Source organism: Theropithecus gelada, chromosome 7b (assembly GCF_003255815.1).
Source record: "Theropithecus gelada isolate Dixy chromosome 7b, Tgel_1.0, whole genome shotgun sequence".
Taxonomy (NCBI): Eukaryota; Metazoa; Chordata; class Mammalia; order Primates; family Cercopithecidae; genus Theropithecus; species Theropithecus gelada.
In genome coordinates, this window is record NC_037675.1 from 76,497,195 (window position 1) to 76,520,318 (window position 23,124).

General features: G+C 43.0%; 1 protein-coding gene across 3 annotated transcripts in view; it reads right to left on the bottom strand.

Annotated features, from left to right (window-relative positions):
* TMED10 (transmembrane p24 trafficking protein 10) overlaps positions 1 to 22,857 on the bottom strand; it is a 39,458-nt gene extending 16,601 nt beyond the window's left edge. For 2 of the 3 annotated variants that reach the window (XM_025392231.1, XM_025392232.1), the window contains exons 1-2: positions 22,566 to 22,834; positions 1,678 to 1,789 (exon numbers count right to left, since the gene is read on the bottom strand). In XM_025392231.1, coding sequence (XP_025248016.1) covers positions 1,678 to 1,789; positions 22,566 to 22,790 — 337 coding nt within the window. In that variant the 5' untranslated portion in view covers positions 22,791 to 22,834. Of the gene's footprint in view, positions 1 to 1,677; positions 1,790 to 22,565 lie in introns of all 3 variants that reach the window. The other variant, XM_025392230.1, reaches the window with a different exon arrangement.
* Positions 22,858 to 23,124: the final 267 nt, after the last annotated feature.

Here is a 23,124-nt window from a genome sequence, read left to right on the forward strand (position 1 = left end):
TTTTGGATAGATTGGAAAGATTAATTTGAAAGCAAAGAAATATAAATAAGACTGCACAGGGTAAGACTGAGAGCAAAGTAAGACAAGCCACAGTGTCTTCTGAGCATGAAAACAACAAACAAAACAAAACACAATGTCGCACCCAGAGTGTTCTGTTCTCCCAAATCCAATGTGTAATCCTGATTATGCCATTGTCCACGGAAGATGTAATGCAAATTTTTGATTTTCTTTCCTCACTGAAAAAGTTGTGAAACTTAAGCAGTTCACAGCCCCACCTGGTCCAAATGATCAGGATATCTTCTTACGTACAGTCTTCCAACTACCTCCCTGATTGTCACAGCACAGTACAGTCACGCACTGCATGAAGACAGTTCAGTCGAGGACGGACTGCATATATGAAGGTGGTCCCATAAGATTATTATAATACTGTCTTTTACTATATCTTTTCTATGTTTAGATACACAAATAGCATTGTGTTCCAACTGCCTACAGTATTCAGTACAGTCACATGCTTTACAGGTTTGTAGTCGAGGAGCAATAATAGGCTACACCATATAGCTGAGGTGGGTAGTAGGCTATACCATCTAGGTTTGTGTAAGTACACCTGATATTTGAAGTACACTTGATATTTGCACAACAAAATCGCCTAAACACCATTTCTCAGAATGGTCCAAGCAAGTCTCCTGCCTCAGCCTCCCAAACAGCTGGGATTACAGGCATGTGCCACCACCACATCCGGCGAATTTTTGTATTTGCAGAGACGGGGTTTTGCCATGTTGGCCAGGCTGGTCTCGAACTCCTGGCCTCAGGTGATCCACCCGCCTCAGCCTCCCAAGTGCTGGGATTACAGGAGTGAGTCACCATGCCTGGCCAGTTTTTTTTGTTGTTGTTGTCGTTGTTTATTTTTTTGAGATGGACTCTCATTCTGTCACTCAGGCTGGAGTGCAGTGACACAATCTTGCTCACTGCAACCTCCACCTCCTGGGTTTAAGTGATTCTCCTGCCTCAGCCTCCCCAGCTAATTTTGTATTTTTAGTAGAGACAGGGTTTTTCCATGTTGGCCAGGCTGGTCTCAAACTCCTAACCTTCAGTGATCTGCCTGCCTTGGCCTCCCAAAGTGCTGGGATTGCAGGCATGAGCCACCATGCCCAGCCTTTTTTTTAAGACTTCATTTTGTTAGAGCAGTTTTCGGTTCACAACAAAACTGAGAGGAAGGCACAAAGATTTCCCATATTCCCTTTCCCCTTACATATGCATAGCCTCCCCCATTATCACCATCTCCCACCAGAGTGGTACATTTGTTACAAATGATGAACCTACATGGACACATCACTATCAACCAAAGTCCATAATTTGCATTAGGATTCACTCTTGGTGTACATTCCAAATGTAATGTTCCGACAACCATATAATGATATGTATCCACTATTACAGTATCATACAGAATATTTTCACTGCCCTAAAAGTTCCCTCTGTTCCACCTATTCAATCTTTCATTCCACTTAGTTGACCTTTTAAAAGGTGCTCCAAAGACTACAAGGTAACAGGTCTCCAAATCAGAATAAATAAAGAATACAAATGAAACTGGATATTAAGTGCTGACCGTAGTAGTAAGGAGCACTAGTGCACTAGAGTTGGAGAAGATTCTTAATCCAGAGAAACACTCTGATTACTCACCCTTGCTCTCAAAACACACTTCAAACATGTCATAATCTTCAGTGGTAAAGGCAAATTTCCCCTTGGTTGCATCCTCTTTGGAGTAGAGAATATGGCCAGCAGAATCTGTGATCTAAAATAAGAAATGTAGTAAGAATAGGCAGCAAATAACACTCAGAAAGAGAACTTACAGAAACTGGGGAGACAGAGACACTATCTACGAAAGACAATTTATAGTTCTCATTATGATGACTATCTTCCAGCCATCCCCAAAGACAAAAACTGGATTAGAAGATTAAATCCAAATACAGTAAATTTCATTCATTCAAGTAGTCTAATCACATTGCAGGCTAAAATCTGTTGCTGCTATAGATGTCTTACCATACCAAAAAGTTAATCTAGCTAATGCTCCAAGTTACATACACTGGACTTATTGGCAAAAACTCACTTTATAGATGCAGACTAGTATCATTGTGCATAGAGGAACATGTCACAAAAATGAAAGTAGACAATTATCAAAAGCTTATACAAGAGGGACAAAGATACATAAATACACATTTATTCTATAAAACAAATTTGATAGGGAAGGGGTGTGGGTGGAGAATAAAATTAGGACACACAATACAAGGGCAGCAGGAAAAAAAGCATGCATAGAGAAGATAATCCAGGAGATCTATTCCTGCAAATTTCATGTTAATTATGTCAACAGCTACATAGAGTGGGAACAAAACACAGGAAACAAACAAGAAATTTCTGGCCAGGCATGGTGGCTTATGCCTGTAATCCCAAACTTTGGAACACCAAGGCAGGAGGATCACTTGAGCTCAAGAGTTCAAGACCTGGCTGGGCGCGGTGGCTCACACCTATAATCCCAGCACTTTGGGAGGCCGAGGTGGACAGATCACGAGTTCAAGAGATCGAGACCATCCTGGCTAACCAACATGGAGAAACCTCATCTCTACTAAAAATACAAAAAGTAGCTGGGCATAGTGGCTGGTACATGCCTATAGTACCAGCTGCTCGGGAGGCTGAGGCAGGAGAATCGCTTGAATCTGGGAGGCAGAGGTTGCAGTGGGCCAAGATTGTGCCACTGCACTCCAACCCAGATGACAGAGTGAGATTCCATCTCAAAAAAAAAAGAGTTCAAGACCAACCTGGGCAACATGGCGAAACCCCATCTCTACAAAAATTAGCCAGACATGGTGGTGCGCACCTATAGTCCCAGCTACTGGGGAAGCTTGCTCTGTCACTGCAGCCTGGGTGACAGAGCAAGACCCTGTCTCAAAAAAACAAAAACAAAACAAAAAAAAGGAGAGAAATTTATCCTAAAAAAAAAAGATATCCTTGGCTTCCATAAATGATTATTCCTTTCTTCTAGATCCTTAGCTTTAGTTCTTCAGACTTAAACTGCTCTATTACCAAAGAACAGCCTATCAGCACAGAAGAAAGGGCATATACTGGAAAGTAAACAGCCACATACAAAGCAAGGGAATTCCACGGTAATTTAACAGCCTGGATCTCAGCCTTCATTTCTAGAGTACGCGGCTGTCTTAGTAGAAAGCATATTTCATCACTTAAGACTGGAAGCTACTTTGCAATGTGGAACACAAAAGTAGTGGCTTCATTACATTAAACTGGATGTTCTAATGCTATTCTTTTAAGGGGAAATTTTAATCAGGAAAATTAAGTAGCACACATTTAAGCTTATATATTTAAAAGTACTTTATAACAGTAGTTATTTCTGAGGGGTGAGACTTTCTCTTTATATTTTTACTTTTTTTTCTTTTTTTTGTGATCTTGGCTCACCGCAACCTCTGCCTCCCGGGTTCAAGTGATTCTCCTGCCTCAGCCTCCCGAGTAGCTGGGACTACAGGCACCCACCACCACGCCCAGTTAATTTTTTTGTATTTTTAGTAGAGACAGGGTTTCCCCATGTTGGTCAGGATGGTCTCGATCTCCTGATCTCATGATCCAACCATCTCAGCCTCCCAAAGTGCTGGGGTTACAGTCATGAGCCACCGTGCCTGGCCTTTTTTTCCATTTTTTAAAAAGACATGTAGCCGGGCATGGTGGCTCAGCCAGGTGCAGTGGCTTACGCCTGTAATCCTAGCACTTTGGGAGGCCGAGGCAGGCGGATCACCTGAGATCAGGAGTTTGAGACCAGCCTGGTCAACATGGTGAAACCCTGTCTCTACTAAAAACACACACACAAAAATTAGCCAGGCGTGGTATTGGGCGCCTATAATCCCAGCTACTTTGGAGGCTGAGGCAGGATAATCACTTGAACCCGGGAGGCGGAAGTTGTGGTGAGCCGAGACCGTGCCACTGCACTTCAGCCTGGGCAACACAGTGAGACTCTGTCTCAAAACAAACAAACAAAAAGACATGTATCACTGGATCACTTATGTTCAAAAATAATAATAAAGCTATTTTATTTTGGAAAAAATTGATAATAAAGAAAAGTTATCACTACTAGATAAATTTGAAATGATAGACCAACTAAAAAAAGTTTTATGGCACATCTAAATTCCCTAATAAACAGTAGTTAGTATTAGTCAACTGTCTTCTGCCATCTAGCACCATTTACTAATTTGGCAACCTTTTAAATTTATTTTTATTATTTATTTATTTTTGAGACAGTCTCGCTCTGTTACCCAGGCTGGAGTGCAGTGGTGCGATCTCGGCTCACTGCAACCTCCGCCTCCTGGGTTCAAGTGATTCTCCTGCCTCAGATTACAGGCCCATGCCACCACGCGTGGCTAATTTTTTGTATTTTTAGTAGAGACGGGGTTTCACTGTGTTAGCCAGGATGGTCCTCATCTCCTGACCTTGTGATCCACCCACCTTGGCCTCCAAAAGTGCTGGGATTACAGGCGTAAGCCACCGCACCTGGCCTTTTTTTTTTTTTTTGAGACAGTCTCTCTGTGTCACTCAGGCTAGAGTGCAGTGGCACAATCTACCCTCACTGCAACCTCTGCCTTCCAGATTCAAGTGATTCTCCTACCTCAGCCTCCCAAGTTGCTGGGACTACAGGCATGTGTCCCCACGCCCGGCTAATTTTTATGTTTTCAGTAGAGATGGGGTTTCACCATATTGGCCAGGCTGGTCTCGAACTCCTGACCTCAAGTGATCCACCTGCCTTGGCCTCCCAAACTGCTGGGATTACAGGTGTGAGCCACCACGCCTGGCCTAATTTGTCAAACATTTAAGATACCTAGACCTGTGCTGGTCACTGGGATACAAGTATGAGTAAGATAGTTCCTGTCTTCAAAGGGCTTATGAGTCTAAATGAGGCGAGGAGGGTGATAAGAAATGAGATGCCTTCATAGTGGTTTCGATTTGCACTTGCCTGATGGTTAGCGATACTGGGGAACTTTTAATGTATTTGTTAGACATTTGTATGGGGTGATAAAATATGTTAATTAGCTTGATTGTGGCATTCACTTCACAATGTATATGTATACCAAAACATCACATTATATATCTTGAATATAAACAATTTTTATTTGTCAATTATACCTCAATAAAGCTAAGAGAGAGCGTTTCACTGCAATGTGCAAGGCATGCTACCAGAGGTATGCGCAAGTGCCATGGGATTATGGAGGGTCAGGGAGTGTATCTAGGAGTGGGTAACACATGAGCTGAATCCTAAAGGATGAATTTCAATCAAGGGAAAGAGGGGTAAAGACATTCAGGGTAGAAGAGACAGCAAATATGAAGGTCTGGGTTCAGAAAAACATAAACAAAAATATGGTATTATCATATTACTAATAGCTAGTATTTACTGAAGACTTACTAAGTGTCAAATACTGTGTTGCTGCTTTATAAGCATTTTAAATTTAATCCTCACTATAACTCTACTGGCAAGAATTACTGCCCCCATGTTTCATGGGAGGAAACTGAGGCCCGGAAAGGTTAAGTGCCTGGAGAGGTACTGGCCCGATCATGTAGAACTAGAGTAGCATGCTAAGGAGTTTAAGCTTCATTTAGTACAAAGTGGAAAGGCAATAAGGAATTTGAAACAGAATGATGTGAGTCAATGTACAGTTCAGAAAGGTGAAGCTACCAGTACTATGGAGACAGACAAGAGAGAGACAACCCTAGAGATAAGAAGGTGGGCTGGGACACTATTCCAGTACTCCAGCCAAGAAAGGAGAAGGGCCTTCAGTATAGAGAGGGGACAGATTTTATTTAATTAAAATAATTTTAAATTTTATTTAATTTTTTAAAGTTTATTAAATTGTATTTAATTAAACAATTTTATTTAATTAAAAAAATTTTAGTAACCCATGAACTGAAGAGTTTGAGGGATTTTAAGGAGGTAGAGTCTACAGGACAAAACCAAAAAGTAAATGCCCACAGAGATCAAGTGAGAAACATACTGATACTGGACCAGCACAAGCCATACACAGCAAACTAGAAAAGATGGCCTGTGTCATAGGAAAAGCCAGTGACTGCCATGGCACTCCAGGTTTTCAGATCATCCAGTTTTTCAAGAGAAGGTAGATATTTTAACTTTTATTTGAAATCTCGTAATTTTAAAATATTTACAAGCAATCCCAACATTTGAAAAACTACCTCAGGCCGGGCACAGTGGCTCACACCTATAATCCCAGCACTTTGGGAGGCCAAGGCGGGTGGACCATGAGGTCAAGAGATCAAGACCATCCTACCCTACCTCTACTAAAAATACAAAAATTAGCTGGGCGTGGTGGTGCACGCCTGTAGTCCCAGCTACTTGGGAGGCTGAGGCAGGAGAATCGCTTGAACCCCGGAGACAGAGGTTGTGGTGAGCCGCGATCACGCCATTGCACTCCAGCCTGGGCAACAAGAGTGAAATTCCATCTCAAAATAAATAAATAAATAAAGTACTTTAGAACCTTGGATACACACATATAAGTCAAAAAGGTCTGAGAACTAACCATCACAAAGTAACGTGTAGTCATCAGTATGATGCCTCTCTTCCTTTCTTCAGAATCAGTTGACCCACAAAGATACTCACTTCCCCAAGATTCTCACTTCATAAAGCATAAAGACAAAATTTAAGAGCAAAGAAGAAGTTCAAAAAGGTAGACAGCAGGAATAACAGATTTTTCACATTCCAAGCCAATCTAGAAACCCTAATTTGGATTTGGACTTTTTTCCTATGAATAAAGTTGCAGACAAATAGAACTTGGGTAACATGACTTGCCAGATTTGCTCATTGCATTGGCTTAATTCTGAAGGAAGAAGTTAATTAAGAATTACAGGTTGCTGAAAATGTCTAAATGTAAGTAAAACTGGTAGAGGACAGCCTGGAATAAGCATCAAGGTGAAAGTACTGAAAAGAGTCATCACAGATTTCATCATCTCCATGCTAAGGCAAGGAAACAGACTAAGTCATTGGCCTAGGACAAACAACTGAATTTAACAGTGCTTGCAGGATTTGACACACATTTGCCCAACCACTTTATTTCCTGGAAGAATAGATTGGTTCCTCCAAGATATGAACAGTGTCCTTCAAAAACTTTTTTTTCTTTTAAGGAGAGGAGTCTCTCTACATCATAAAGGAGCTTAAATGCAGGTCATAAAACTCTTAAGGCATTGCTAAAAGTATCTTACAAAATGAATTAAGAAATCTGCTATGTTTTTCTGAGACTCCAGGAAAATCACATCTCCAACTGGTACTCCAAAGGGGTAAATACTATTTAAATTGTCCTCTACCACACTGTACTGAGGAACTGCAATCACAGAAGAACCATTTGCATTGTCTCTTCTATGACATCCGAAGAACATTAAAGACTCATTTTAAAGCAAAAACTGAAATTCATTTCAAGAGGCTGAAGGCAAAGGGCGCACCACTGCAGCCTGCACCTTTTATCAACACGAAATTTACCTCCCAGAAATAGTGTGTGATGATGCTGGAAGTTCCCCCAGGGCCTCCACATGTCTACACTCCCTATAACCTTCAGATGACACAACTACACGAGGGAATTTATCCGGATATTTGGAAATCCAGGCAGGCAACCTGACAACTGAACTTTCAGGTGGGGCTCACTCATATGGACTGTGTGGGCATTCTAAAACATCTCAGGATTTTTCTGAAAATCAGTGGGTTTCCTATCTAGTTCATATAACTTTGTAGTTATTTAGGAGCCAAGACATTAGTCTTAAAGAAAAACAAAACAAAACAAAAATCATATCTCCCAACCCCAACATCATTACATAAACCAGGTAGCTAAAATTAGGGAATAGGAAACTGGGCCAAGCTCAATGACTAAGCAGAGCCAGCAAAGTCTAATAGGCTAAAATGATAGCTTAATTTCCTTTAATTAAAATGTTCTAATTATAGATCACCTTAAAAGGCCATCTGGTTTCTCAAGAATTGAGAGGTTTTTCTTCGTAAACTGTCCTAGAGAACCACCTTGGTGAATCAATAACTGCTACTTTTACCTACTATAACAGCAAGACCTTAAAAGGATTATTTTCTTCCCTTTTAACAATAGATACTTATAATAATAATCATAAAGTTCTTTAATTAAACAAAGGTAATACCAAGCTATAAAATTTGCCCATGTGACATCAAGGAATGGGAATAAAGATCTGTTTCTAGATGTCACCTTCTGAAGAAAAGTAAACCAAAGTTCACAACTTAAAAAGTAGGGGGGATGGGCATGGTGGCTCACATCTGTAATCCCAGCACTTCGGGAGGCCAAGGCAGGCGGGTCATTTGAGGTCAGGAGTTTGAGACCAGCTTGACCAACATGGCAAAATCCTGTCTCTGCTAAAAATAAAAAATTAGCCAGGCATGGTGGCAGGTGCGTGTAATCCCAGCTGCTCAGAAGGCTGAGGCAGGAGAATCGCTTGAACCTGGGAGGCGGAGGTTGCAGTGAGCCAAGATCGTGCCACTGCACTCCAGCCTGGGTGACAAAGCTAGACTCCATCTCAAAAAAAAAAAAAAAAAAAAAGTGTTAATTTTATATGCAGAGTAGGTGATGTCAAGAATATGTGAATACTCACACTGAGCCTGTGAGAAGTGAGAAAACAGGTAACTGGGAAGATAAACTCATTTAAAATTGGATTTTCTTGGACCATGCTAGGCAGTGGCTGGAAACAGATTTTTGAGCAGGTCCTGCTACTAAAATTGCTCTCATTCCTTTACCAAACATTCAAAATAAAACTTTAAAAGGATCTATAAGTAGCTTAGGTCAATAAGGCAATTAGGAATAAAATGAATAGAGTTCACCTGAGGGAAGAAATAAGTCTTATCAATAACCTGAATTGAGCAAATGATAACTGTATAATAAATTTGGTTCTAAGCTTTCTGGAAGCCAAAATTAAAAGACTAAAGAGACATCATTTGTTTTCTGATGAAAGCTCACAAATTTATCTCAGGGACAATTTTCCTGGAAGTAACCACGAACAACCATTTATCAGGAAGGTCCTTGTAGAAGGACTGTAACTAACAGACTTCATTTTCAACCATGATCTCGCTAAAGATACAAGCACAGTTCAAATGAGTTCTTTTAGTGAACCTCCCTAACAATGAATGACCTGATCTAATGCAGAGGTGAGACCTGGTTCTCTGCCCTGCCCCTAAGCACTACATTTCTCCCCATCCTAGCCCACTCTGGCTGCTCACAGAATTCCAGCCTTACTCTAGAGTTGCAGGAAGGATGGGACTACTTTTGGCCACTTGCTAGCACGACTGAGTTTAAAAAGAAAAAAAAAAAACAGTACCAGAAAAAGATGCCTTAAAAATAACACTATCCACCCAGACTTAATTCCCTTCTCCAATAAAAGCAACCAGGGCTCCTTGGATAAATGATCCTAAGACTGAGGAAGGAAATGTACAAAATGAGCCTGGAGCATCTTATAGTGCCAGAAAGTAAGAAAGTGCTCAAAAACAAAAACCAGAGGTCGAGGGGGGGCAGATCATTTAAGGTCAGGAGTTCAAGACCAGCCTGGCCAACATGGAGGTACCCCATCTCTATTAAAAATACAAAAATTAGCCAGGTATGGTGGCACGCACCTGTAATTGCAGCTACTTGGGAAGCTGAGGCATGAGAATCACTTGAACCCGGGAGGCAGAGGTTGCAGTGGGAGGAGATTGTGCCACTGCACTCCAGCATGGGTGACAGAGCGAGCCCCCATCTCAAAACAAACAAACAAACAAAAATCAAAATCCAAAAAATACAAGAATGAGGGTATGTCAAAGGGAAACAGGAGCCTAAAGAGCTCCCAACAGCTAAAGCTGAAACAATTAGGGCAATAAAATACAGTACTGATTTATAATCCAAAGTACACAGTAAACATCCATGAATCTACACTTACATATAAATGATTGATTAAATAAATAAATAAGGAAGAGAGACAAATCTTCCGTGAAGATTCTCAAACAAATTATGTAGGCACCCGTAAGGAGTGTGAAGCATAATTCCCCACTCCTTAAGTGTGGGCTACATAAAGTGACTTCCTTCTAAAGAACACAGTATAGAAAGGGGGAAAAAAGAGTAACTCTGTAGTGGACTGACCAAAACATCATTAAGGGGGAAAAAAGGAAAGAAAAGAATAATTGTATAGTGAAGAAACCTGACAAACACTAATTCATCCAAATGATCAGCAGCAGTATCAGCGGTGACAAATCATGCTGATACCATGTGATGAAAATGACACTTTACAAGTGAATCATGGTTTTGACAAGAAAAAAAAAATGACACTTTATCTCTATGGTCTTCCTCCCCAAAACCCATAACCTCAGCTTATCGTGAGAAAAACATCTGACAAATGCTCAATAGAGGGCATCCTACAAAATACTTGGCCAGGGTCCTCAAAACACACGAGGTCCGCCAGGCCCACTGGCTCACACCTTGTAATCCCAGCACTTTAGGAGGCCAAAGGGAGAGGATCACTTGAGTCTAGGAATTTGAGACCAGCCTGGGCAACACAGGAAGACCCTGCCTCTACAAATAATTAAAAAAAAAAAAAAAAAATTAGTTGGGTGTGGTCCCAGCTACTCAGAAGGCTGAGGCAGGAGGACTGCCTGATCCCAGGAGGTCAAGGCTGCAGTGAGTTGTGATCATGTCATTGCACTTCAGCCTGGGTGACAGAGCAAGACCCAGTCTCAAAACAGACACACAAACAAAAAACTCACAGGCAAGGCGCAGTAATTCACGCCTGTAATCCCAGTACTTTGGGACGCCGAGGCGGGCAGATCACTTGAGGTCAGGAGTTCGAGACCATCCTAGCTAACACAGTGAAACCCCGTCTCTACTAAATATACAAAAACTAGCCAAGCATGGTGGCACGCGCCTGTAGTCCCAGCTACTCAGGCAGCTGGGACAGCAGAGTCACTTGAACCCAGGAGGCAGAGGTTGCAGTGAGCCGAGATCGCGCCACTGCACTCCAGCCTGGGTGACAGAGTGAGACTCCGTCTCAAAAAAAAAAAAAGAACGGAAACAGGAATATCTAGCCTTTTCTCTCTCTCAGAGACCGTACAACATAGTACTTTTAAGATGGAAGGTTCTAGAGTCAGACTTTCTGGTCTGTGCTCAAATCACAGGCATGCCGTTTACCAGCTGTGAACACTTGGGCATGTTCCTTAACTCCTCTACCTCATTTGTAAAATAAGGACAACAGTTGTACATACATCATACGGTTATTGTGAGGATTTTTTTTTTTTTAGTAGGGTCTCACTGTGTTGCCCAGCTGGTCGTGTACTCCTGGGCTCAAGAGATCCTCTGGTGTCAGCCTCCTGAGTAGCCGGGATTACAAGGACATACCACCATGCCCAGCTACTGTGAGGATTAAATGTTATACAGGTAAACTGCCTGGAACAGTGTTTGTCACATAGCAGGCATTCGAGAGGTGTTATATTATTGTTATAACTGTTTGTTGGTGATAACTCAGAACTCCATAAATATTTAGATCATTAACCATATTTTCTTCCCATTTTCTTTTGAGACAGAGTTTCGCTCTGTCGTAAAGACTGGAGTAAAGTGGCACTATCTCGGCTCCCTGCAACCTCTGCCTCCTGGGTTCAAGCAATTCTTGTGCCTCAGCCTCCACAGTAGGTGGGACTACAGATGCGTGCCACCATGCCCAGGCAATTTTTTTTTTTTTTTAGATGGAGACTTGCACTGTTGCTCAGGTTGGAGTGCAGTGGCACGATCTCAGCTCACTGCAACCTCCGTCTCCTGGGTTCAAGCGATTCTCCTGCCTCAGCCTCCCCGAGTAGCCGGGACTACAGGTACATGCCACCAGGCCCGGCTAATATTTTATTTTTAGTAGAGACAGGGTTTTACCATGTTGGCCAGGCTGGTCTCGAACTCCTGACCTTGTGATCCGCCTGCCTCGGACTCCCAAAGTGCTAGGATTACAGACGTAAGCCACCACGTCTGGCCCATTAACCATATTTTCTGGTTTTTTGTTTGTTTGTTTTTGTTTTTTTTTTTGAGATGGAGTCTCGCTCTGTCACCCAGGCTGGAGTGAACTGGACGATCTCGGCTCACTGCAAACTCCGCCTCCTGGGTTCACGCCATTCTCCTGCCTCAGCCTCCCGAGTAGCTGGACTACAGGCACCCGCCACCATGCCCGGCTAATTTTTTGTATTTTTAGTAGAGACGGGGTTTCACATCGTTAGCCAGGATGGTTTCCATCTCCTGACCTCGTGATCTGCCCGCCTCAGCCTCCCAAAGTGCTGGAATTACAGGCTTGAGCCACCGTGCCTGGCCCATTAACCGTATTTTCTAACCTAAGAGTACTAATGGATGGCAAACTAGATAAATTATGCTATGTTCACTAAATCCAGGGATGATTAGGGCCCAAATGGCTATTGCATGGAAACAAAGAGAAAGGGGTAGTCAGGTACACTCTCAAGGAAGCAGCAGCAAGATTTAGAAAATGAAAGGATACAAAATGCCTAACAAAGCAGATGTTTGATACTTTTAGCTGATAAAAAGAGACAGTAAGGAATCCAAGATGATGCCAGCTTTTCCTGTATGTGGTTTTTAACTTAATAAGGAATAAACTACATGAAGAATCCAACATTAGATATGGGGGGAAAAAGAGGATTGAGGCTGCATATATAATTATCTCTACTCTTCACTTCATAAAAATTCACAAGTGAATACTGAGCCAAAGGGTCTATTCCCCTAAGATATAAAAAAGCAGAAAGAACACCAGCTCATTAAAGATGCTATGGTTTTAGATAGAAAAATAGTACCAGAAACACTTTCTTTTTCTTTTCTTTTCTTTTTTTCAGACAGTCTCGCTCTGTTACCCAGGCTGGAATGCAGTGGCGTGATCTTGGCTCACCACAACCTCTGCCTCCCAGGTTCAAGCGATTCTCCTGTCTCAGCCTCCCGAGTAGCTGGCAATACAGGCGGACACCACCACGCATGGCTAATTTTCATATTTTTAGTAGATACGGGGTTTCACCATGTTGGCCAGGCTGGTCTTGAACTCCTGACCTCATGATCCTCCCGCCTCAGCCTCCCAAAGTGTTGGGATTACAGGCGTGAGCCACCGCGTCCAGCTTCAGAAACACTTTCAAAAGGGACCACTGTATCTCAAAAACGAAAAACATAAACTCTGATGGCTTAGGTGCTATATTTAATGGGCATAAAATGAATTTAAGCTGATCTTTTAAACAAAAGCATGTACAGGCCGGGCGCGGTGGCTCAAGCCTGTAATCCCAGCACTTTGGGAGGCCGAGGCGGGCGGATCACGAGGTCAGGAGATCGAGACCATCCTGGCTAACATGGTGAAACCCCGTCTCTACTAAAAATACAAAAAACTAGCCGGGCGTGGTGGCGGGCGCCTGTAGTCCCAGCTACGTGGAGGCTGAGGCAGGAGAATGGCCTGAACCTGGGAGGCGGAGCTTGCAGTGAGCCGAGATCGCGCCACTGCACTCCAGCCTGGGTGACACAGCGCGAGACTCCGTCTCAAAAAAAAAAAAAAAAAAAAAAAAAAGCATGTACAAAGTCTATCAAGTATATTCCTGAAATAAAAGGATCACATCTAGATTTTACCCAGAACAAAGTCAAACTTACCCCAAGCAGCACTTGGCAACACTAAATTCTTTCAAATTTCTAGTACAGTTCACTGATAGTATAACATAGTACATAAGTATTGCTTAAGCTAAAATATGATCGAGACTGGGAGGCTTTTTCTAGAAGTGCTGAAAACCAGAAATAGCAAATTTCCAGGCACTGGCATGATAATGGATAGATGCTCTCTTCCTGCTTCTATCAGCATTTGCTACATTAAGTTAACACAGGCAATACGTCATGCTTGACTTGGGGGAGGAGTGGAGGGGAGGAGAAAAGGGGAGAAAGAGGGAGGAAAGGAGGGGAATGAGAACGAAAGACCAGTTGCTGCCCTAACAATACTACTGCGGGGGTGAAGCCAGATCAAATGTTTTTTTTCATACTGTTCCAAAGTTATTTACGGTAAAAACCTCCAGCGTGACCCTTTTATTACGGGCACAAACAAAGCCTTGTTCTTTCTTAACAACTAGTCCCTTGATTTCCCACATTTTATGTTGAACAATGAGGTTGGGAGCACAGGATAAAGCAGATGACATCAACCTCCCTCAAGTCGGAGACTTGTTTGGGAGCCCAAGTTCGGGTCTGTGGCCAGCTGGCTGATCTCACAGAGGGCTCTACTGTCCAGGCTGCCAAACTGTATATGCGTATGGGGGCAATGGCTTAGGATCAAACTACCAGTCAGCAATTCACACAAGAAACAGCATAGAAGTCACTGCATCCCTACTAGGTTACCTTTACATATTTGTTCCACTTTCCTAGAAACCAGACTCAGTCTTCAGAAGTCAGCATAAAGATATGGTGTAGGAATTCCAAACTGGAAGCAGCCCCCTTCTCTAGATCAGTTCAAAACAGAGAAGGCTATAGACAACTGTTTACTGAATAAGAGAGATTTAAATGAAGTAATGTATCCTTTAACTTTTATGGAGAAGGAAGCACAAGGTCAAGTTATAATTAAAAGCTAGGAACTTTGTATGTAGTACAAAAAGAAATTCGATTTATATTATTAAATGTTAATGTACCAATTAGCCTTCTGTACTGAACCATCTATTTATTGACCTGTTTCTAACCCAGTGGACAATAGTCACATTAAATTCACGCTAAAAGGGCCATATTTTTCCCTACAGAAAAAGTCTGGCGTAAGTAAGGGTTCATGGATCGTTATTGATAAAAAGGATGGTTCATTTTGATGACAGAGCAACATGCATCCTATTCCTTTTTTTTTTTTTTTTTTGAGACGGAGTCTCACTCTGTCGCCCAGGCTGGAAGTGCAGTGGCGTGATCTCGGCTCACTGCAACCTTCGCCTCCCAGGTACAAGCAACTCTCCTGCCTCAGCCTCCTGAGTAGCTGGGACTACAGGCGCACACCACCACGCCTGGCTAATTTTTGTATTTTTAGTAGAGACAGAGTTTTACCCTGTTGGCCAGGATGGTCTCATTCTCCCGACCTCGTGATCCACCCACCTCGGCTTCCCAAAGTGCTGGGATTACAGGTGTGAGCCACCGCACCCAGCCGAAGCATCCTACTGTTTCTCCTTGTCAGCACAGTACAGACCTCAGTACAAATACCAGTAATAAAAAAGCTGAAATACAGTAATTCCAAACAAAATAATCTGAAAACTATAGCATATATACCATCTTTTCCTTCCTTCCTCCCTCCCCTGCCTCTTCTCCCCTCTGCCTCTCTCTCTTTCTCCTCCGCACCCTCCACCCCACCACCGCCCTTCTCTACTCCCTCCTCTCTCTCTCCTCCCTCTCCTCATGCCTGGCCTGTAGTATCTTTTCATACAGTTTTTGGTGAGGGAAAAAAGAAGTTATAAGCCAATAGTTTCCCAACTGCCGAGTTACTTCTTCATAATTTTTAGGCTTGAGTTGTGGTAGGCCTATCACTCAAGGCTGAACTCTTTAAGGGATCTGTTTGGCTTTCTTATCTACAAGCTAGTTGGGAAGGACCGAAATCATAACTGGGTATAAGATCCAAATTTTCAGCCAGGTGCAGGGGTTCACGCCTATAATCTCAGTGCTTTGGGAGGTAGAGGTGGGAGGATCACTTGAGGCCAGGAGTTTAAGATTGCAGCGAGCTATGATCATGCCATTGCACTCCAGCCAGAGCAAAATAATAATAAAAATATTACCCAAATTTTTGAGTCCCTACAACAGGCTTTTATTATGGACCTGAAGTAATGGGGGAAACTTCTACATTCACTGTAAATGATGAGTTGATACTTCCTGCTTCAATTATGTGGAACGAAGTCTTTATACCTGACACTAGTTAGCTTGATTTAGCCTCACTTTGTGAAATGAGTAGGAAAGTATGGAATAAACTCAGTTTGGAAATCTTAACACAAAATACATCTCAACATAGGCCTGAAGTAGAAATCTTTGCAGGAGAGGACCACCCATCATTTCAATCCATTTCTCTCTCTCTCTTGAGAAAGGCCTCCCCTGACCACTCAAACACCCTTTAACCCATCAGTCACCCCCTGCTCCCTAGTGCCTGAACTTTCATTATAGTGCTCATCACTACCTGAAATTCTATTCTTTTAACTTGTCTTTTGTCTTTGTTCCCCACGAGAGCTCAAGCACCTTGCCCCCTGTTTATCCCCATATTCTCAGCCAGGTCTGACACATACTAAATATTAAATAAATATTTGTTGAATGAATGAAAGAATCACAAACAAACTACTCATAATTCCTCTCATTAAAATACTCCATATCTAGTTATTTCAATGACATATAGCACGAGGGGCTCTGAGGAGTAATTCAATTTTCATTCGATACAGAAGAAAGAAAAGAGTACTAACATCTATGGAGCACCATAATGGGCCCTGCACAATGAAAACCTCACCCATCTCAATCAGTCCTTCTAACAAGTTTATGAGCTCTACGATTCCTGTATTACAGAAACAGGACCAGAGAAGAAGGGCTAAGTAATCCTTGCAAGACCCACATACCCTTTAAGTGGTGGAGCTGCTGGGATCTGAACCAAATCTATCTTACTTCAGATCTAGTCTCTACGTCAGCATGCATGGAATGGAAACAACTGCCTAAAACACAATGACTCTAAAAGTTGAAACAAACAATTAAAAAGAGTTCAGTAAAATACTTTTAAAAAAACCCAAAAACTCTTGGACAACAATGAAAATGACAAGGGCAACAATCTCTTACTCTGACAATTATCAATTAGAATAAATTCTGCATTTATCCTACCAACAATGAATGATAAATTTTAGGGTAATCAGATGATATTAATTCCTTAAGAATAATTTCAGCTAATAAATATGGAAGGAGTAACAGAATTAGAAAATCATCATTTCACAACCTTAATGAAATAATAAATTCACACAGTAGTCATCAGCAGATTCCCAAGTGAAAGGTTAATGGGAAACTTTACAATGAAGGCTTCAGGCTATTACCAGGGAGAAAAATGCCTCCCCCACACAAAGATGTCCACATCCTAATTCCTAGAACCCATGAATGTGTTATCTCACATGGCAAAAGGGATTGTGCAGATGTGATTAAATCAGATTAAGGGTCTTGAGGTGGAGAAGATTATCACAAGGGTCCTTATAAGAGAGCAAGGGAGGCAGGTGAATAAGAGAATGAGATGAGATGATAATAGCCGGGGAGGGAGGGAGGAAGAGAGGGAGAAGGGGTGGTGAGGAACAAAGCAGAGGATGGAAAAGGGAAGGAGAGGGAGAAAGTTAAAGATACTATGCTACTGGCTTTAATTTTTTTTTTTTTTTTTTGAGACAGAGTATGGCTCTGTCACCCAGGCTGGAGTGCTGTGGCACGATCTCGGCTCACTACAATCTCTGCCTCCCAGGTTCAAACGATTCTCCTGCCTCGGTCTCCTGAGTAGCCGGGATTACAGGTGTGCACCACCATGACCAGCTAATTTTTGTATGTTTGGTGAAGACAGGGTTTCACCACGTTGGCCAGGCTGGTCTCAAACTCCTACCCTTCAGTGACTCGCCTGCCATGGCCTCCCAAAATGTTGGGATTATAGGCGAGAGCCACCGCGACCAGCCTGGCTTTAAAGATGGAGCAAGGAGATGTGAATCAAAGAATACAAGTGGCCTCTAGAAGCTAGAAAGGGCAAGAAAACTGATCCCCATCCCACTATGAAAGTCTTCAGAAGAAACATGGCTCTGCCAAAACCTTGATTTTAAGACTTCTGACCTTCAGAATGATTAAGACAAATCCCTGATGTTTTAGGCCACAAATCTGCGGTAATTTGTTACAGCAACAGGACACTAAGACACACCTTAATCCACTTATCAATCTTAGCAGCTGCAATCAGGGGCACAAAAAGTACTGTGTGTTCCTGCAGTGACACTCTTGACAAAAAGATAAACCTGAATCTGGTTACATCTTTTTTTTTTTTTTTAAAACACTAAGTTCTGGGCAGGGGGTACATGTGCAGAACGTGCAGGTTTGTTACATAGGTACACATGTGCCATGGTGGTTTGCTGTACCTCTGGTTACATCTTTACAGCTGATTCCTTTTACAAAAAGTACAGGGAAGGACTGGTTAAAAGACACCTCCAGGAAGCAAACAGACAACTCCAAAATGCTGTACATTCTTTTAAGAGCAATTGACTCCAACAATTCAATTGCAAGCGTAAGAAAGGAGATGAGAGGAAGAGGAGATTGCTCTAGATTAGACACTTGGAAGAGACTAATTAACTTTCAAAAGATATTTTTGAGACAAGTGGGATCATACTATATGGACTGGGTATTAAGGATATTAAGGAATCATTGTTCTTTTTTTTTTTTTTTTTGAGACACAGTCTCACTCTGTAGCCCAGGTAGGAATGCAGTGGCACATCTTAGCTCACTGCAACCTCCGCCTCCCAGGTTCAAGCAATTCTCCTGCCTCAGCCTCGAGCAGCTGGGATTACGGATGTGTGCCATCACGCCCAGCTAATTTTTTATTTTCAGTAGAGATGGGGTTTCACCGTGTTGGTCAGGCTGGTCTCGAACTCCTGACCTTGTGATTCGCCCGCCTCGGCCCCCCAAAGTGCTGGGATCACAGGCATGAGCCACTATGCCTGGCCATCATTGTTCATTTTGTGAGGTGTGATTAGCCACATAACACTGTGGTTTATATTTTTAAAGAGATGCATGCTGACGTAGGCAGGACGGAAATACATGACATCTGGGATTTACTTTAATACAATTTAGCATGAAATGATATGGTGGAAGCAGTTAAGATGACATGTGTGGAAAGATCCTGATAACTGCTGAATCTAAGTAAAGGGTAGAAAGGTGAACTCACTATACTATTCTCTATAACCCTGAAAACAAATCAATGCCGAAACCAATCTGAACTGGCTGGTGAATTTTTTTTATTTTTAGGGGGCCAAACCATTTTACTGAGGGAAATGCAGTGGCAAAGCAGTAGTGAGAACAAAGATCCATGGCCCTCAGGTGAGCCGGGAGCACCCACGCTCTACAGCGCTGAAACCTGGTTGGTGAAATTTAAGTCAGGAGCTTTCGCATCAAAATCTGGTGTTCCTATTTCATATGAAAAATCAGATGTGGGCTGGGTGCAATGGCTCATGCCTGTAATCCTAGCACTTTGGGAGGCTGCGGTGGGTGGATTACTTGAATCCAGGAGTTCGAGACCAGCCTGGGTAACATGGTGAAACTCCATTTCTGCAAAAAAATTATGAAAACTAGCCGGGCACGGTGGCATGTGCCTGTAATCCCAGTTACTCAGGAGGCTGAAGTAGGAGGATCACCTGGGCCCTGGGGAGGTCGAGGCTGCAGTGAGCCTGTGATGGTGCCACTGCACTCCAGTCTGGGAGGCGGAATGAGAAGGGAGGTGAAGGGAGGTGAAGGGAGGGGAGGGGAGGGGAGGAGAGGAGGGGGAGGAGAAGAGGAGAAGAGAGGAGAATAGAGGAGAAGAGAAGAAGAAAAGAGAAGAGAACAGAAGAGAAGCGAAGCAAATCACATGTGGGCCGAAGAATCACATGTGGCAAAAGGGCCCACATGTTTGCACGGCAAGTCTCATCAAGAACTGAGTATTGGTCACCCCTAATTAATAACAGTTTCCACTACGTCCAATTATTCTCCCATTTATCATCACTGTTGTTTCTTTTAAATACCTGGTCCAATTTATTCAATTATATTACCTATTTGGCATTTGGCTGTAGGACCCTTGTAGTTCCATTAAGCTGGTTAGTAGCAAAAGAACAGAGCAGACACAGGAGAGCAACTGAGTGATGGTAAAATGCTAGGGTGTATGCACAAAGTCCTGCTGGGTTTTGTTTTGAGATGGAGTCTTGTTCTGTTGTCCAGGCTGGAGTGCAGTGGCACAGTCTCAGCTCATTGCAGCCACCGCCTCCCAGGTTCTAGTGATTATCCTGCCTCAGCCTCCCAGGTAGCTGGGATTACAGGCACATGCCACCATGCCCAGCTAATTTTTGTATTTTTAGTAGAGACCGGGTTTTACCATGTTGGCCAGGCTGGTCTTGAACTCCTGACCTCAGGTGATCCACCTGCCTCGGCCTCCCAAAGTGTTAGGGTTACAGGCATGAGCCACCAAGCCCGGCCTAAAGTCCTGCTGTTGAGGTCCCTTCACCAGCCCTAGATTCAATGTAATTCCCATAAGGCCATGCTAAACTACATTTCCTGTTATTTAGAGTACTTACTAGAAGCAAGGTAATATGCCTGGCATTCTTGAAAAGATGAATCTGAAAATAGTTCCTACCCTGAGAATACTAACAGTCTAATAAGTAGGTCAAGGCATAAACAAAAACAGTTCAGAAAATAGGTGAGTTCAGGGTACTGTTCAGGGTGGCTCCATGTAGAATGCAAAGTGGGAAGTGACCACACATATAGCTCAGAAACAGATCATGAAGAGCACAACAAAGCATGCTGAGAAATTTAAACTATCAATAAGCAACAGTGAGCCACTGAAGGGCTTTAAAATATAAGAACAAATCAGACAGCAACAGTGGAGATTAGAGCAAGGTCTCTTTCATTGCTGAAATTCCCTGAGTCCATGAACATCCTCTGAAGAATTGGAAGCATGATCTCCAACCCGGGAAACACTATGTCTAAGCTTCTAAAATCATGCCATCACTATTTTCCTGGGTAGAGAGATGTTTGGTACCCAAAGAGAATAATAAAAGGATGGGTCACAGATTAATTGCCCTGAAAATAGTTTATCTCTCCCAAATAAAGTAGAAATAAACTACATGTATTACCACACTACTGGGTTCCACTACTTTAACATAAGTAACGGTCTTATTATATCTGAAACTCTATTAAAAAGTAAAAACGAGGCCGCCAGGCGCAGTGGCTCACGGCTGTAATTCCAGCACTTTGGGAGGCCGAGGCGGGCGGATCACCATCGTGGTCAAGAGATCGAGACCATCCTGGCCAACATGGTGAAACGTCATCTCTACTAAAAACACAAAAATTAGCTGGGTGTGGTGGCGGGTGCCTATAGTCCCAGCTACTCGGAAGGCTGAGGCAGGAGAATCGCTTGAACCCAGGAGGTAGAGGCTGCAGTGAGCTGAGATCGTTTCACTGCACTCCAGCCTGGACGACGGAGCGAGACTCCGTCTCAAAAAAAAAAAAAAAGTAAAAATGTTTCTTACTATTTAGCATAAGAAAAGCAAGCCTCATTGTGTTACAAAGAAATAAAAAAAGACACTTTGCTTATTGTGAATGAATAAAATTACCTAAAATACAACGAAATACTGACAGATATCAAATTATATTAATGTCTCAAAGACCAGGCCAGGCTACTCTTAGCTACAAAATGGGACCAAACTAGTATTATGGTAGTAGTTGTCACCATCCAAGAGCACAGTTGGTATTTACATAAAAGTAGCCAAGTCCAGATTCTGGTATACCAAAGAAAAAGGACTAGAGACTGAGACCATTTTGTAACCAATAATAGACTTTAATCAATTACAGAAATTACGAATTTAAAACAAGGAAGGAATAAGGTTGCAGCGCTTTTCCCTCAACATACTTAACTACCAAACTAAGTAAGAATCTATTCCAACCCAAGGACAGAAAACCAAACACCGCATGTTCTCACTCATAGGTGGGAACTGAACAATGAGAACACTTGGACACAGGACGGGGAACATCATACACCGGGGCCTGTCGTGGGGTGGGGGGATGGGGGAGGGATAACATTAGGAGAAATACCTAATGTAAATGACGAATTAATGGGTGCAGCACACCAACATGGCACATGTATACATATGTAACAAACCTGCACGTTGTGCACATGTACCCTAGAACTTAAAGTATAATAATAATTTTTTAAAAAAGAATCTGTTCCATCTGTGACACTAGTTTATTCTACCTGAGTCTCAGTTTCCTCATTTGTAAAATGGGGCTAACAGTACCTATCTACTTCATAGGATAGTGCATGAACCAAATGGTAATATATGCAAAGTAGCACAGTAACTGACACAGCAGATGCTCAATAACATTCTATTAATCACAGCTTTGTCTCCATTACTTTCCTGCAGGTATCGCGGTATCTTATGATGCCAATTTCCATAAATATTCAACATCCCAACACTTATTTGGAGAACCAAGTTACGGTTCAAGGTATCTGAGACCAAAACTGGTATAGGACGTTGACAACAACCGCTCCAGCTCAGGTGTCACCACACATCCGCCAAAGCCTCGCAGCCCTTCTTGGGGTTCCCAGGCGTTGGTGCCCAGCCCCGCCCCGCGAAAGGCAACCAGCGGGGTGAGGGGGCGGGCTCCACCGCACGTCCTTTGCGCTCCCAAGAGGCGAGAACAACTCACGGGCCTCCGCCCGCCCGACTCCCCCGAACCCGGGCCTCCCCTCGCCTAAGTCTGCAGTCTTCCCTCCCGGCCCCATGTCGCCCAGTGCCGCACCTTGAGGTGGCTGCGCAGGCCGCCAGCGCCCCCAGACTGGTCGGAGATCTCGTACGCGCCAGTCACTAGCAGGTCCTTGTGGATCTCCTCACGGAGGCACTTGCGAGAGTTAATGGGAAGATGGAAGGAGATGGCGAGGACCAAGCTGGGGCAGAGCAGGAACAAAAGCAGCAACGCCAACGGACAACTGCCACGCCGGGCTGGTGGGCCAGACAAACCAGACATGGTGCTGGAGAGTCGTTCACCACCCAAGGCCTCTACCGCGCCGGAACCGGGAGGACCCACGTGACTCACCTCTGACCTACTGATGCCGTCCGCGCCATTTTGGAGTCTGGCAAATAGAGAAAGAATCTGTAGCGAATCTTTTGAAAAGGGAAGAAGGGATAGGTACCATGTCAAAACCACAAACTTAAGTGGTTAAAGAAGCTTTAATAGAATACTGTTGCAAAAGTTTTATTTTCGTTGAACTTAGTGACTACTAAGTCGGCCATGGCAAGTATGGGCAGCCCTGGAAGTAATTCTCCTTTAACTTCCGAAAGATGTACCCACGAGTTTAAAG